General features: G+C 44.3%; 1 protein-coding gene across 1 annotated transcript in view; it reads right to left on the reverse strand.

Moving 5' to 3' along the window:
* Positions 1-365: 365 nt before the first annotated feature.
* The window catches only part of LOC144995442 (uncharacterized), a 36,566-nt gene continuing 19,461 nt past the window's right edge, over positions 366-17,470 (reverse strand). Inside the window, exon 3 of the mRNA XM_078955142.1 lies at positions 366-9,829. Coding sequence (XP_078811268.1) covers positions 924-1,916 — 993 coding nt within the window. The 5' untranslated portion in view covers positions 1,917-9,829 and the 3' untranslated portion in view covers positions 366-923. The remainder of the gene's footprint in view (positions 9,830-17,470) is intronic.

Consider the following 17,470-nt stretch of genomic DNA (forward strand, 5'->3'; position numbering starts at 1 on the left):
ACCTCAAATCTAGTTGGTCCAGCTGAACGGCCAACCACACTTTCTGATCCAGAAAGAATGGATTTGGTGCAAAGAGGTCCTTTTCAGTCTGATAAAGACTTTGACTTTCCAAAATCCCCCTCATAGAGCATTTTTTTTCTTTATGTTGGATTGTTTTATTGATATTTGATTTGATATTAAGTTGCTGTTTTAGATAAGTTGGAGTTTTGTGAATGTCATTTGTTGAGTGCCTAAAGTTACATTAAAAAATATATATATACACGTTTGTCATTCATATTTTTTTATTTGCATTTAAAATTTGTTGTGCACCACTAAATGTGCATCCAACATGCACGTAATATACTGTATTCAATTCTTCAGCAGCAACAATAATTAACAAATGTATTAAAAGAGAAATCTCATTTATGTTACAACAACAGTTGCGTTTTTTTGGTGCTGCTGATCAGTTAGAGGGCCCACAAATAAAATTTCGCTTAGGGCCCCCAGAAGACCAGGGCCGGCCCTGGTGATCGGTGAAATCCACGGAGTCTGATTACAGACGTTTAATTATGGCATCAAAACTCCTCACTGCCAACCTCTACAATTTTCTCACACAAACATGAACATTGTCTCCCTTTTCTCTCGTTTAAATTCTCAAACCTTCATAGAAATTAGGTCCAGGATCTTAGAATGAAAACAAAGATCTGATCATCGATCACAGATTTCTGATTTGAAGAGCTCTGCGTAACGCGTTCCGCTGTACAGGAGACACGGCACGGACTGAGAAGATTGATTGACAAGGTCTCCAGCCAATCAGGACACAGAACAGGGTGCGCTGTCCAAAAAAGCCAGCATGATCGCTCAGAAAGAATGAGCTAAACTGGGAAAGATGAACTGCGACATAGAAAGGGAAGACTGTCTTCTGTTCTGTTTGACAGAGATTTTTAGAGGGTTTCAGGATGGAGCACAGACTGCAGAAGGGGGGAAGAAAATGTCACATCTTGATCGTGTGGCCAGATAAAAAAAATAAAATAAACATGCGTCTCTCTGATATTGTTCAGTGGGCCGGACACAACATGGAGGCGGGCCGGATCCAGCCCGCGGGCCGTAGTTTGCCCACCCCTGCACCAGGAGGTCGAGGGGTCAAGTCCGGTGCCTGGGTGGGGCGGGCTGGGGCGCTGCGCGGTCTTCCGGGCTCGGGTGTGGGGGGGTGCGGTTGGGGAGGTTGAGTGGTGGTCTGGCTTGGTTTGGGGGGGTGGTTTCTTTGCCTGTGCTGGGGGGGGGTTGGCGGGGGGCCCCTGGGTGCTGGTTTCCTGGGCCTGGCAGTCCTCTCTCCACGCAGAGAGGGGGATACCTGAGGTTTCTTGCAAGGCCAGAAGCCGGAGTTTTACATCACACTTGAGCCGGGGGTGTCCGTGTCCCTGTGGTGGGGGTTCTGGTCCTTGCCCCTGAGCGTCTGCCCTCGCCAAATTTCCAACTGTGGGTGAGCCTGGTCGGGCCATGTTTACAACAACCCTCGTGGGCCCCCTTTTCTCCTGGGTGCCCCCCTCCTGGGCGGGGGCGGCTGCCTTGAGCAAGCAGCGGGTCTCCCTTGGGGGGTCCTGGTTCGTACCTGGGGTTGGGGCGGGGGATTGACCAGAACTCCTGGGTGGTGATGGGGTGCTTGTCTGGGGCTGTGGGCACACTTCTCGGGTGGGGCTCGTTGTTGGGCCCGCCTGGCGTGGCGGGGGGGCTGCTCTCCTGTTTGGGCTGGGGCAGCACTCTCTGTCCCTCAGTGCCTCCCTGCTCTCTGGCTCTGGAGGCCCCGCGGCGGTCCTGTTGGCCCTGGCCTGGGTGGCGGATGTGAACGCCCGGGGGGGGGTTGTTTTCTGCCTGCTGCCCTGTGGGTGTTGGGGGGTTCTGGCTGCCACTGCTGCTGCGGGGGTCTTGGTGTCCATTTTAGAAGGACATAAACACTCAATTGAGCACAGGTGTTAGCTCCCCTTTGCACTAATAGTTTGAGGGATTGAATAAAATATTTCACACTAGTTGGTTTGAATAAGTATGCATAAGTATGCGTGTGTGAACACTATCTGTATTGTGTACATGTTGATATGTGGACATTTTTGCAGCTAGCAGGTGTGTTGATAACATTTCAGTGTGTGTGTGGACAGGCCCCGCCCTTTTTGTACTACATTTTAACCTTACCGTAATGATTAACAACCAGTAAACCGGTCCACGGTAGATGTGTCTTGCGTTGCACCACAACCCCCCCACCGGTCCGCGGTAAACGTGTCTTGCGTTGCACCGGTCCGCGGTGACAAAAAGGTTGGGGACCACTGAATTAGGCTAAACTTTATGTTTATTTATTATATTTGTAACTGTTTTTGTTAGACTGGACAGAATAGAAGAAGAGGAAAGAAGGGAGGATCTGGAAGATGATTACAGAGGTGATGGTGGGGGTGGGGGGTGGGGAATCATTAACAACTAGATGCTGGAGGATTATCATCATCACTGTCTGGTGAACATGTGTGTCAAAAGGGGCGGGGCCTGTCCATGTTACGGCCCCGACAGGCAAACCTGTCACAGTATAAGGGAAATCAAAAAGGGGCCAAAACATATGTACAATGGAACAAATAAGTTTAGGAACAGTTTATTACGAGGAAGAAGTAACCTGTATCCTGTGAAACAAAAGAAAATAGATAATTACTGTGCTGGTCCCAGCAAAAGACAAAACAGAGGGATTGGAGCCTTGGCCAAACAGAAAATAATTCAGGGAGGCAACTGACCCAGCCACGTGGGCCGTCGGAGTCAGCAGCTCCCTGCTAAGGCTGCCTAACAGAATCTATCTATTGAAAATAAATAAACAAAGCCCGCAAATAAGGACTACCAAGGTCCAACCCCAAAACAAAATAACAAAACCCAGCAGTATAAGACTGTTGAGGACCAAGAGGGAATCAAAAGAGAAACAACCAACCAGCACAGCTCCAACACAAAACAACTGCTCCTCAGCCTCCTGCCTGCCCTCTCTGCATGTCTTCCCTGCCTTAAATACCTGGCAGGTGCTGATCAAGACTATTGGCTTCACCTGCCAGGTGAGCAGAGTGTTGGAAAGCAGCAGCAGCAGCAGCACATAACACCTCCATCCCTCGCTTGTGAACATGGGGTCTCTGCAGGGAAAAAAAAAGAAATAAAAAACAAACAAAACAGCACATCTTCACAAGCAACGAGACACTGCGTCAGCCATTATGTTTTCCGGGCCCCTTGTTGTGAGGGACATCCAGACTGAAACCCTGCAGGATAAGTGCCCAACACATCAACTGCTGGTTAGCATTTTTCATACATCCAAGAAAAACTAAAGGGTTATGGTCGGTGTAAACAATGGTTGGGTGGGAGGCAGATCCCACATAGACCTCAAAATGCTGAAGGGCAAGAATTAGAGCCAAGGCCTCTTTTTCAATTGTAGAATATATTCGCTGATGTCTGTTGAACTTCCGGGAAAAATAGGATACAGGGTGTTCAATCCCATCTTCTCCACTCTGGAGAAGGACAGCCCCACCTCCAGTGTCACAGGCATCCACAGCGATTTTAAAGGGTCGACTGAACACTGGTGCTGCCAAAACAGGAGCATTTGCCATCAATGCCTTGATGGAGTCAAAAGCATGTTTACGAGTGCTTGACCACACAAAAGAAATCATGGGACTAAGCAACTCTGACAAAGGAGCGGCAACAGATGAAAAGTTCTTACAAAAACTCCTATAATAACCGGCCATTCCTAAAAATCGACGCAATTCACGTCGTGTTGTGGGAGGCGAAAAATACAGAATGGCCTCAACTTTTGTGTTAACTGGTCGGACCTGGCCTTGCCCCACAATCTTTCCAAGGTACGTTATAGTCGCCCGGCCAAACTCGCACTTGGCGAGATTGAGAGTCAAACCAGCAGAGCAAAACCTGTCAAACACCACAATCAGCATTCCAACGTGCTCGTCCCAAGAATCAGAGTAGACAACAACATCATCCAGGTAGGCTTCACAACAGTGTAAACCAGACAAAACAGTGTTGACCAGGCGCTGAAAGGTAGCAGGAGCATTTCGCACCTCAAACGGCATAACTGTGTACTGCAGGAAGGTATCAGGTGTCACGAATGCTGAAATTTCCTGTGCACGATGAGTTAATGGCACCTGCCAATAGCCTTTTAATAGATCAAGTTTTGTGACATACCTTGCCCCACCAACATGAACTACACAGTCCTCTACTCTGGGTAAAGGGTAACAGTCAGATTTACTGACGTTGTTGACCTTCCTGAAGTCAGTGCAGAACCTGTCTGAGCCATCTGATTTAATTGCCAACAGACAGGGCGAACTCCAAGCACTAGAGCTTGGCACTGCAATGCCATGCTCCAGCATATACGCTACCTGTTGTTGTAGGCGAGCACGTTTCTCTGGGTTCACTCGATAAGGATGTTGTTTAATTGGGAGAGAATCCCCCACATCGATGTCACGCTCGATGATATTGGTACGGGATGGCGTATCTGCAAACAATGTAGGATGTGAGTTTATCAGCTCAATCACGTCATCCCGCTGAAATGAGGGGAGATAGGACAGGTTTGAATCTAAACCAGTTAAATACTCAGAATTTGTTAAACGACCACAGATAACTGCACTGGAGGGGGCAATGCCATCCTCATGTGATCCTACCTGATCTTCAACAATGTCCCCACCTTCAGCACTGGACTGGGTTAGAGGGAGAGCGTTGGTCAGCATAACTGTATGCTTTTCCTGTGAAGATATAGCATTCTGGCAGCGAACATAGGGCTTCAGCATATTCACATGGCATAACTGGCTTTTACGTCCCCGATCAGGAGTAGCAATTATGTAATTGTGGTCATTAATCTTTTCCTTCACAGCATAAGGCCCACTGTACCCAGCTTGCAAAGCAGACCCTGGCACCGTTAACAGGACCAAAACTTCATCTCCAGGGCTAAAGCTCCTCTCTTTGGCGTTTTTATCGTACCAGTGTTTCATCCTGAACTGCGTAGCCGTCAAGTTTTGTTTTGCATTCTCATAAGCCCGATGGAGTCTGGTGCGAAAGTTACACACATAATCCAGAACATTTACTGGTTTGTTATTGCAAAGGCACTTCTGTTTTAAAAGGTTTAGTGGCCCACGCACCGTGTGTGCAAACACCAACTCTGCTGGGCTAAACCCAACTGACTCCTGCACAACCTCACGAGCAGCAAAGAGGAGGAAGGGGACCCCTTCATCCCATTCATTATTGTACTCTAAGCATTAAGCACGAAGCATGGTTTTGAGTGTCTGATGGAACCGCTCGACAGCCCCTTGGCTTTCTGGATGGTATGCACTGGAGTAGCAGTGAGACACACCTAAGGTTTCAGCTACCTGCCCAAACACCCGTGAAAGGAAGTTGGATCCTTGGTCAGTTTGAATAACCCTGGGTAAACCAAATAGTGAGAAGAACTTTTCTCGGATGATACCGTTATTGTGGCCTGCATTAGGGAGGACAAGGAGGTGGAGTACAGACAGCTGGTGCAGGATTTTGTTTTTTGGTCCAAGAAGAACCAGCTCCAGCTGAACATCAGGAAAACCAAAGAACTCATTCTGGACTTCAGAAGACAACCCCCTCTCTCCCAGCCAATATGTATAGACGGTGACCTGGTGGAGACAGTCACGTCCTATAAATACCTGGGAGTGGTGCTGGACAAGAAACTGGACTGGAATTAGAACACCACCCTGCTCAGCAAAAAATGTCAATCCAGGATGTACTTCCTGCGAAGGCTGGCCTCTTTTAACGTCTCCACCAAGCTTCTCAGTATGTTTTATCAGACGGTGATTGAAAGTGCTCTGCTGTACGCTGTGGTGTGCTGGTGCAGCACAAGCAAGAGAAACCTGACCCGCCTAAACAAGATCATCAGGAGGGCTAGCTCTGTTGTGGGACGAAGTTAGCCACAGTGGAGGAGGTGGCTGAACAACGAACATTGTCCAGACTTCAGGCAATAATGGACAATGTTACACACCCTCTGTATGAGGCCTTCAGTGAAAGGAAGAGCAGCTTCAGCAGCAGACTTTTATCACAACGCTGCACCACAGACAGACTTAGAAAGTCCTTTGTCCCACGAGCCATCAGACTGCACAACACTCTGTGTTGAGAGCTTTTATTCTTGCTTCTGATTTTGATTAAGCTGAATTTCTGGGAAACTTGACATGTTTTTAGGAATTGTACTTGATTTTATTCTTTTTATCCTTTTATATTTTTATCTATTTATTGTGTTTTATCTGTTTTAGGAATGATTGTGTTTTTAAGTATGGGCAGCTGGCCACTTACAATTTCCTTCGGGATTATTAAAGTCTATCTATCTATCTATCTATCTATCTATCTATCTATCTATCTATCTATCTATCTATCTATCTATCTATCTATCTATCTATCTATCTATCTATCTATCTATCTATCTATCTATCTATCTATCTATCTATCTATCTATCTATCTATCTATCTATCTATCTATCTAGTGCAGTGACTAACGCACGAGAAGTGATCTTGCGCAATGGAATGGCTTCTGGGAAGCGGGTAGACTGACACATTATGGTCAGGAGGAACTTGTTCCCAGATTTTGTCCATGGCAAAGGGCCCACACAGTCTACTATGACCTGCTCAAATGGCTCTCCTATAGCTGGTATTGGATACAGGGGATAAGGTGGAACTACCTGATTGGGTTTTCCAGCTACTTGACATATATGACATGAAGCACAATGTTGCCAAACGTCACGCTTCAACCATGGCCAGAAAAAACATCGCAGAACACGATCATAAGTTTTGATGACCCCCAAGTGGCCAGCAAGGGGATTGTCATGTGCTAAGGTCAAGACATCAGATCTATAAATAGTGGGCACAATGATTTGTGTCACTGTATCCCATTTATCATTTTTCTGTGCATGTACAGGTGACCATTTACGCACAAGCACTCCACCACACCAGGAATAATCACCACCTCTCTTCCTTGAAACATCTCCAACCATATCAAATAGGGGCTTCAGTGAAGGATCACGTTGTTGTTCAAAAATCAGCTGCTCTCGGGAGATGACTGTCAGTCCTTCTGAAGCAATTCCTGAGGGAGGAGAATGTCCAAACCATAAGGAAGTTGGGGTCAAAGGCTCACAATCACCAGTGTGAGCATGGGATTCAGTTGACTGTCTGGTAGATGCCTCAATATCAGCCATGAAGCTGCCACTTAAGTCCATACTTAAGTCCATACAATCCTTTCCAGGTTTTTCTCTTGTTCCCGTCTTGGCTGTGCACGCGTTACAGTGCACACAGGAAAAACACCTGGGTGTTTTAGCATTGCATCATCGGGACCCTGAATCACAGGAACTGGAGTAACATAAGGGTTGAGCAGAACCTTGCCCCCAGCTAAATCATTTTGCAAGATAAATGAGACCCCTTCAACTGGAAGGCTCTCCTTAACACCAACCACAACGGGACCTTTGACAAGGTTGCAATCCAAAGATATTTGGTGCAAAGGCAACCCAACAAAACCCATCCCAAAACCCTGAACAAGAACATCAGAACCTGCATAGGTTTCACTAGATATGGGCAGGACTCTCTTCAGCATGATGGACTGAGAAGCTGCACTGTCCCGTAAAATCAGCACTGGGATTTTCTCACTTGCTGCAGTCAGTGAGACGCTCCCCTCCATAATGAAGGGGGAGAAGATGGTGTTAACTGGTACAGCAACGTCAGATGTCTCACAATTGAGAGGTTTACTGGCCCCTATCAAATTGACTGTTTTGGGAGATTTATTGTTAAGCAAAAAACAATTGCGCACCACGTGGCCACGTTTCTTGCAATAAAAACAAAAAACTCCCTCCTTCACACGCTCCAAGGATTTCTCTGCTCCCCGAGATACACGCTCCGGGCTACCTCTAGGGGAAGATGCAATTTTTTCAGGCACAAAGTGTCTGCGCTCAGGGGAGGCACATGTATTAATTATTTGGGGGCTCGTCCTAAAAGTTTGACCTTCTTGGCCAGTTGCATTCTTGTTTTGACGGTACTTGTTTTGAGGTCTGTCTTTGTATGACCTGTGTTGTCTTTTGCCCTGGGCTTTGGGCGCTGGGAAGCGCATTTGTGCTTTGTGTCGGCACTCTGTCTTGGGGTGCTTTTGCTTTGTGCCTCGTGCTGACACTTTGTTTGAGCCTTTTGGTTCGTTTGAGTGAGGGCGTTTGCACTTCTTTGAACGCCAGTATGGCCTTTCGTTCTTTGCTGCCCCTGCCTCGTTTTTTTTTTTGTTGTTGTTGCAGGTTTTCTTTTCATTCTCTTGTTAAATGGAATTTAGCTTGGAGGGTGTTGTTGTGCAGCCGTCTGTAAATAAACTGAAGCACTGCACTAAGGATCGACTGCTTGGTATAGCAGATTATTTTGAGATTGTTGTGTCTAAACAGTCGAAGAAGCAAGCTATATTGGATGAAATTGTGTCAGTCCTGTCTGAGAGGGGTATCCTGTTAGCAGTCCAGTAATGAGCAGGATGAGCTCACCGGAGAGAAAGGACTCTGAATCACTCCGCCTGAAAGAGCTTGAAATCGAAATGTTCCGGTAGAGTATCAAGGAGAAGGAGGTTAGTCGTGAATTTCAACTCCGAAAGATCGAGGAGGAAACAAAAAGGCAAGTTCGTCTGAAGGAGCTTGATTTACAACATATGACACCTTCTGCATCATTTTCTTCCTTGGCTGCTCCGCCTTTTTCTTTTTTTTTTTTTCTTCTCTTTTTAACTTGTCCTGTCCAACAGCTAGGCAAACAGATGAGAGCTGAGGGCCTCTTGTGTTGGACATATTTTATTTTAACAAGAGGGGCTCCGCCTTTTGACATAAACAAATGTGTTAATTTCATCCCTCCGTTTAGGGAAAAGGACATTGATAAATATTTTGTTTTATTTGAGCGTGCAGCAGAGGTGCTTCAGTGGCCCAAAACTGTTTGGCCGCTATTGTTGGAAACCGTCCTAACTGGTAAGGCCCAGGATGTCCAGGCGTCCATGTCTGCTGCAGATTCTACGGATTACGAGAAGGTGAAGGCTGCAGTGCTGCGTGCCTATGAGCTGGTACCTGAGGCCTACAGACAAAAATTCCGAAATCTTAGAAAAGCAGGGTTTCATACTTATGTGGAGTTTAATCATGAGAAGGAAATTCTTTTTGGTCAATGGTGTCTATCAGTTGGTGCCACCAGTTATGAAAAACTTCGTGACCTCATACTCTTAGAGGAGTTTAAGAGTTGTTTGCCGAATAGGAAGTCAACCTACATGAATGAATTGAAGCTTGTGAAAGCCTGTGATGCTGCTATCCGAGCTGATGAGTATGTTCTAACTCACAAAGATACATTTAAAGCACATAACAGTCCACACACATACTCAGGTGTTACAAATATACCTGGTGGCTCCAAAAATCTTCACATACAACCATGTCAACATGTACTCAACACAACTACACTACACACACACAAATGCACACAAACCAACACATCTTTGTCTGCATTTCATTCTGTCACACAAACCATTTGTTCAGAGGTGAGCTCACACCTCTGCTCAGGTGGGGGGGTGCAGACCCCAGCCCAGACAGCAGGATAGCCCTCCAATGCACCAGGGGGACCATCACGGGTCCCCACCCCCAGAGAGCCCCCCCAGTCCCAGACGAGCAGCCGACCACCACCCTGAGAGAGGTCGGGGATAGAGAAGGCAGTGGTCACCCCCCTCCAGCCATGAGAGGTGGGGGTCCCTGAAGAGCGTAATAAACATTGGGGGAGCGGACGGACCAGCAGACGGACCCATCCAGGATTCTCCATTCTGGTTCAGGTTTGGGAAAAAATCCTATTTGGAAGAAAGAAAAAAAAGGTTTACTTTAATTTATTTTGCGCAAGTGAGTTTATTTACTGATGACAAAATAGTTTTACATTTAAAACATTTCTACAAGCCCTAAAGTCCTGAATCAAAAATGATCTTTATGATATTTTTGTTTCATTCTAGACACTTTTCAGCCTGATTGGTTCTCTGAGTCCTTTACATTTTCTGAATCTGCCTCTCTACTAATAACTGTTTATTTTTTTAAATTTAGGCATGCTTTAAAAGTTAAAAAGAAGCAAACATTCCATTTGTCTTTAAAGTTCTAAAGCTGTAAAGTTCAATCCAGATTTCTGCAATAATCCGGATCTGAAATCAGTTCCATCCATCAGCATCCAGACTGACAGCAGGTGGAAAACATGAGTCACAGAAAGACAAGTCCCAGACATGAAGCTCCTCATGTCTGATGTCAGGAACTGCCTGGTGACTGGGGCTCTTCCAACGGGCCCCGGTCGGGCCCAGCTAGAAGGAACGTGGAACCACTCTCCCATGGGGGAGACCTCCAAAGGGGCGGAGCCATGTGGTTCTGTTGGCAGCTGAGTCCACCTGGAACAGATGCTCAGTGGAACATCAGTAGAGTTTGATGCCGTAGCGTCTGGGCTTTGCATGTGATTGAGGTCTTTCTGCAGCTCCTCCTTTGACTCTTCATCCTCCTGATGGCTTCAAATCTCCTCTGGGGAGTTTCTGCTTCACTTCTGCTAAACAGTTGAAGTCAAAAATCAGAGCTTTGTTCCAAGATCATCTGCTTTCTGTTCCATCAGCTGCTCTTTATTGGCCTCATTTAACATCTAACATTGAATGGAGAAAAGTCTGGTCTTTACCACAAACTTTCTTCTAAACAAAGTCAAAGAAATCTGATTCCAACTAAGACTCAGATTTGATCCAGCAAAGCATCACTGATCTACATTTAAAGTTGACTTCAACAGCAGTTGGACTTTTTCAAACATGCTCTCATTTATTCTGCTCTGTGAATTCACTTACAAATTATGGAAAAACATCCAGAAATTCATCACCGACTCTATTTTTGATGATTTTTTAAACTATTATGAAAAGATATTAGGTTTTCATAGTTTTGAACAGAAAGATCGTGATGCTTTCTTTTTTTATAAATATGTTGTTTTTCATGGATAAATTCCATATTTACAAAAGTAAATTTGCTAATAAAAACATGAATTCTTCCTATTGAAATTTGAACTGCAGCAATATTTAAAATAATTTCTGCTTCAAGAAATACAAAGGCTCAAAAAACGATGAACATCTGTAAATATTTTGGATTAGTGACAAAGTTACTCTCACATTTCTATTTTTTTCTCTTTTTAATTTGAAGTTATTTTTTTCTTCTGTGTTTGCTTTATTTGGTTACTATTGAACACCAGTTGGTTTTAAAAGAAAATATTTTACTTATAATTTTGTTCTTAATAGATTTTCCAAAGGTCAAAACAATGTTTTGTTTTCAGAGCTGTTTTATTCTTATGTTGCATTTTTATAAATATTGTATTTTTGTGTTGTATTCTGAAAATGATCAATCAAAAAATCAATTCAGTTTAAACTGATCCTGATCTGATTCCAAACACCTTGAACTACAACCGGAAGGAAAGTCTAACTTCCACTGAATTGTCTTGATTGATTGATGGCGCCCTCTGGTGGTGATAAATATGTTCTACATGTTTGTTGAGCGTCCGGTCGGAAACACAGAAGCAGATTTGATGAAGTTTTTCTTTCCTTTCTGTCTCTGTCAGTTCAATGACCGTGTTTACAGAAACTATTTCAAATCTGGCATTAAAAGTAATATAGAAATATACATAAATACACACAAGGATTCCAAATAAATTAAATCAAAACAACAACCCATAAATCAGCAGTGTGATGTCCTTACACAAACATTTAAGTCATTGTTGAGGATTGGGGGGGGGGGGGGGGGTAGGGGGAGGGTTGGAAAAAAACTTAAAAACTTATGTGAGGATTCCACAAGAGTTTGAAGGTTTTTTCTTTTTTTTTAACAATAAATGTCGATCACTCCAAAGTGAGACATGTCATCAATTCTTTCGTCCACATTGCCGTCCAGGTGTGTCCACACTCTTCCACAACTTTCCAATAATTCCTCTAGCTTGTAAAAGTCGATGAGCAATGATTGTTTCTGCGTTCCAACAGTGTTGAGGATATTTATCTAACACACACAATCTAGAACACAATGGAACATTCCTTCCAATTGTGTGACCAAAACATCCAGTTCACTCACTGGAACTGGATGGAGTTCCATCCATGGGGGGCCGTCTGGCCCTGGTGCCTCACCACTCTGCATGTTTTAGATCCCCTCTGACATTTCTTTGTAGTTAAATTACATTCCTGTTGTTTTTTTTTTTGGTAACGTTTGGAGTTTCAAAAATTTAGAGAGGAGTTTTGATTTAGCCAATGATTTGAACATTCAGATGCATTTAGTAGCTCCTAAAGCGCCTAAATGTGATTAATCTCTGCTGAATTTGTACTTATGTCACCTCCAGATGTTTTGATGCTGTTGATGAATCTGTCCCATTGTTGTTTCCTGATTCATCAAGACAATAGTTCTCCACATTTTCCCCTTGATCATAGTAAGATTGTTTTAGCCATATTACATTTTTGTGGACAAAAACAAGCTCTCCTGAGCTTTCTCAGTGGCTGCATTGAGTCTTCATTACCTTGCAGCTCTCAGTCAGTTTCCTCTGAAGTTCTTTTCAGCCTCATGAGAAGCTGCTCATGAAGATGAAGATTAAAAAAATCACCAATTAGGTCATTCTCACGTGACCACAAGGACTGACGTCACCACATGTGTTGGCATCTCTGGATCTGCCCTAAGTTGGCTCAAGTCTTATCTAGAAGACAGGAAATATTTTGTTGAAATTGGGAGTTGTGTCTCAGACTACATGGCCTTGACTTGTGGTGTGCCCCAGGGATCGATCCAGGGACCCCTTCTGTTCAACCTCTACATGCTGCCACTAGGGCAGTTAATACGCAGTAATAACATATCTTATCACAACTATGCAGATGATACTCAGATCTATGTGTCACTGACAGCAGGTGAATATGGGCCGGTGGATTCACTCAGCCACTGCCTCCAACAGATCAGTGCGTGGATGCAGAACAACTTTCTCCAGCTAAACTCAGACAAGACCGAAGTTATTATTTTTGGCCCACAGAAACAAAGAGAAAGTGTCAGCAGCTACCTTCATTCTCTGTCTCTTAAACCCTCAAATCAAGTCAGAAATCTAGGGGTAATCATGGACTCTGACCTGAACTTTAACAGCCATATCAAGTCAGTAACATCAGCGGCATTTTACCATCTGAAAAACATTGCCAAAATCAAAAACATAGTGTCAAAGCCAGACCTGGAGATACTTATTCATGCATTTGTCTCCAGTAGGTTAGACTACTGTAACGGCCTGCTCACCGGCCTCTCCAAACCAGCTGTAAAACAGCTTCAGTACATCCAGAATGCTGCTGCTCGAGTCCTGACCAAAACCAGGAAGTATGATCACATTAGTCCTGTGCTCAGGTCTTTGCACTGGCTCCCTGTACCTCAAAGAATAGACTTCAAAGCAGCTCTGCTTGTGTACAAGTCTCTCCATGGCCACGCACCAAAGTACATCTCTGACATGTTAGTGCCATATGAACCATCTCGTACTCTGAGGACCTCAGGGGCCGGCCTCCTGTTGATGCCCAGAGTCAGAACTAAACAAGGGGAATCAGCGTTTCAATATTCTGCAGCTAAAATCTGGAACAGCCTCCCTGAAGTCGTAAGACAGGCCTCTTCTGTGTTCATGTTCAAATCTAGACTTAAAACATTTCTGTTTAGCCGTGTATATGACTGAAAGGTCCTATCTGCACTTTTCTTTCATTTCCTTCTTTCTTTCCTTTTTTTTTAAATCAATTTTCAATTTTTTTTCTTTTCTTTTAAAGTAAATTTTACGTTGATTATTTCTATGATGTATTGTGATTTTAATGCATTTATCTGTTTTGTGAAGCACCTTGAATTACTTTGTGTACGAATTGTGCTATACAAATAAACTTGCCTTGCCACACGTGTTGTCAGTCACATGAGGTGAAAGACAGACAAACAGTGATGTCACTAGAGGGCGTGGCAGTCAAATGATGTCATCTCCAGACACCTACAGAAAAATGATGTAAAATGATGTCATTTCAGAGGAATTAAATGATTAAAGTGACATCATTTGAAATCATTTGATATAATTTAACATCCAGTTACTTCCTCTCCAAAGTTTCTAAATACTCCATCTTTCTGAGTCTTGCAGCATTTTAAAGATCTAAAGAGAGATTTCCAAGCATTTACAGAAACTCGTGTTTCCAAAAACGTTCAAGCCTTCAGCTCTTTCACAAATTCCCTTCAATCCAGAACCAGCCATGTTCCACAACAATGTGTTTAAAGGTCTTGGAGCTACCAGCTCTTCAACTGAATCCCTCTGGGATTCGGACAGCCAGACGCTCGACCACTCCAGAGAGCAGGAGCAGGGATTCAAAGGATTCACTCAGAGAGCAAAGCAAAGTGTTTGGAAATGGTTCAAACGCGGAAATAAAACCCCCAGGGATCAGATAACCTGGGAGGACCTGTACAAGGACAAACAGCAGGAACTGGATTATTTGGTGGAGCAGAACAATTCTCTCCGGACAGCTCTCCAAAACCTGCAGATGCTCCTTAAGGAAGCTGAGAAGCTGAGAAACGATTCCATCTCAGCCGACCTCACTGACAGAGCTCTGAACTTCACGTATCTGACACGTGAGGCTGAAGGAGTTCAGGAAGATCAGCCTGGATTTCAAGCAGAAAGTCAACACCAACACGATCAAACCAGCATCTTGGACTTAGAGCTGCAAAATGAGGAAATGGTCCAGGAACTTGAAAAGCTTCAGGACAAACTTCTTGTTTTGTCAGACAGAAAAGCCAAGTATGAGCCTGCAGGAGACCACCTCAAAGCTGCCCAGGACCAGAACTCAGTCCTCAAAGAAAAGCTTCTGCAACTTCAATCAAAGATCCAACAAGAGGAAGCTCTGCTGATGATGACTCCGGACATTTCTCCTGAGGATCTGCAGGAAGAATACCGAGATCAGATCCAGGCCTTAGAGCAGGAAAATGCAGTTCTCCAGAAGGACTTGGAAGATCTCAAGAAGAAACGCAGTAAAGAAGCAGCAATGAGGATCGATTTGATATGCATTGAAGCCCAAAAAAGCCACTTGGAGGACCAATGCCAGCACATCCGGGAGGTCATTCAGATCCACAGTGAACAGCAGGATGGAGAACTCGTCTATCCTGAACAGATCCAGGAGTTAAAATGTCAAATAAATTCCCTTGAAAAAGAAAAGGAAGACCTTCTGGAAGAACAAAGGAAGGTGGAAAATGCAGAATCAGACATTAAAATGCTGCTAAAAGAATTCCATCAGGTGGTAAAAAATGTAGATGAATTGAAAAAGGAAAACTGCCACTTGAAATGGGAATTCATGGAGCTGAACGTGGATTTCTTTGAGAGACAACAAATACCGGCCAAGCTTGAAGCTTCTACAAAAGAACAGGAGTCTTTGAGGAAGGAGAATGCAGTTCTGGCTGAGCAGGTTTCAGAATGTAGATCCAAGATCCACCAGCAGACATCTGTCCAGAACCAGCCTCAGAGTCCTGCTAGAAACCGGCCAAGTCTGATCCCCAGACCCGTGTCTGTGAGAAAACCAGAACCAAAGCAGGTTTCCATGGGTACTGGAAGGACCCAACAGCCTCAGAGTCCTGCTAGAAACCGGCCAAGTCTGATACCCAGACCCATGTCTGTGAGAAACCCAGAACCAAAGCAGGTTTCCATGGATACTGGAAGGACCCAACAGCCTCAGAGTCCTGCTAGAAACCGGCCAAGTCTGAGACCCAAACCCGTGTCTGTGAGAAACCCAGAACCAAAGCAGGTTTCCATGGATACTGGAAGGACCCAACAGCCTCAGAGTTCTGCTAGAAACCGGCCAGGTCTGAGACCCAGACCCGTGTCTGTGAGAAACCCAGAACCAAAGCAGGTTTCCATGGATACTGGAAGGAACCAACAGCCTCAGAGTCCTGCTAGAAACCAGCCAAGTCTGAGACCCAGACCCGTGTTTGTGAAAAGGTCTGAACTACCAAAGAAGGTTTCCAAGACCCTACCTAAGAAACAACAGAGCCTCAGAGAGCTAGAAAGAGGCTGGAGAACGTAGTGGATCTAGAAATCTTTATTTAGCTTGTAGGATGTTTGCTGGGATTAGATCCAGAAAATCTAGTGATGCTTTATCTTTTTAGTATTTAGTTATTTGTTAGTTGATTATTAATGTATTGATATATTCATTTATTTAGATTGTTGTTTTTTAGTTATTAGTTATTAGTATTTGTGGTAGGCATGTATTTAAAAAAACTTATATTTTTCAATTTCAATCTTAAAGCAATAATAATAGTAAAATAAAAGTCTGGAAATCTGTTCAAATGTGTTCATGTGAGTTTGCTAAATCATAACTGGGGTTTTAATGATGTTATATTTTTCATTATAGACTGTAAATGTTTTTAAAAAACTGACTTAAGGTTGTAAAGAAGTTCAGAAAAGATGGGTTTGGAGTTTAGGGTTAGTATAGTTATAGTTCAAATGTCTAGTTTTTGTGTCACATGGGTTCCCAAAATAAGCTAGAAAAATGGGGCGGCACGTTGGTTTGTTGGGTCAGTTCTGGTTCCTGACGGACCCGTGTCTGCGTGGGTTTCCTCCGAGTGCTTCGGTTCCCCCCACCTGTTTAGAAGAACCATTCTGTGGTTCCTGATAGTTTAGGATCTACTAGAAGAGTCACAGACGACGACTTCCAGCTTTTTGTTGTGCAGGACGACTCCCCAAAAATGACAACTGATGACCTTTGGCCCCAAAAAAAATCAGTCCCACTAAATTCTTAGTTCCACATGAAAAGAGCGGCCTGTGGGTTTCCTCCCAGGACTCCGGTTTCCCCCCCCCTAATTGTTAGTGATTGGCTTGTGACTGAAAAATTCCCCCTCCCTGAATCGCCACCTTATCGTGGTGGAGGGGTTTGAGTGCCTGAATTTACCCCCAGGAGCAACTTTGTCAAAGGCATCTGCCCTGCTCCTAACAGGGGCGGGGCAGATGCCCCATCAGAAGAAGGACTTCCAGTGGGTCCAAACCTTCATCTGATGGTGCAGCTCCTGGGGGGGTCAGGCAGGACTAAGGGTGATTCAAAGAAACCTCATGAATACAGAAACAGCAAAGATCCAGTTTCTGGGTCTTAAACTAAAGTCACACATGACGTAAATTCATGTTTTGAAGTCGTTTATTGTTCCAAAAGTACAAGTTCAAACAAAACTCAACTCTGAGAGTAAAAATATGCATCAAAACAGAGAAATAAACCTTTACTTTGAAAATCTAACAAATGTAAAAATCCACAGGTGCTTAACCGTTTAGCTCAGGGGTGGGCAATTCCAGGCCTCGGGGGCCGGTGTGTCTGCATGATTTCCAGATAGTCTTGCCCTTCTCATGGCTGATTACCTGGTTCAGGTGTGTCCAGCCAATTAGAACATGCCAGAGCAGGGTATGCTGGAAAACATGCAGGAATGCGGCCCTCAGTGCC

The sequence above is a fragment of the Oryzias latipes genome, chromosome 11, assembly GCF_053564925.1.
Source record: "Oryzias latipes strain Hd-rR chromosome 11, Olatipes_Hd-rR_3.1".
Classification (NCBI taxonomy): domain Eukaryota; kingdom Metazoa; phylum Chordata; class Actinopteri; order Beloniformes; family Adrianichthyidae; genus Oryzias; species Oryzias latipes.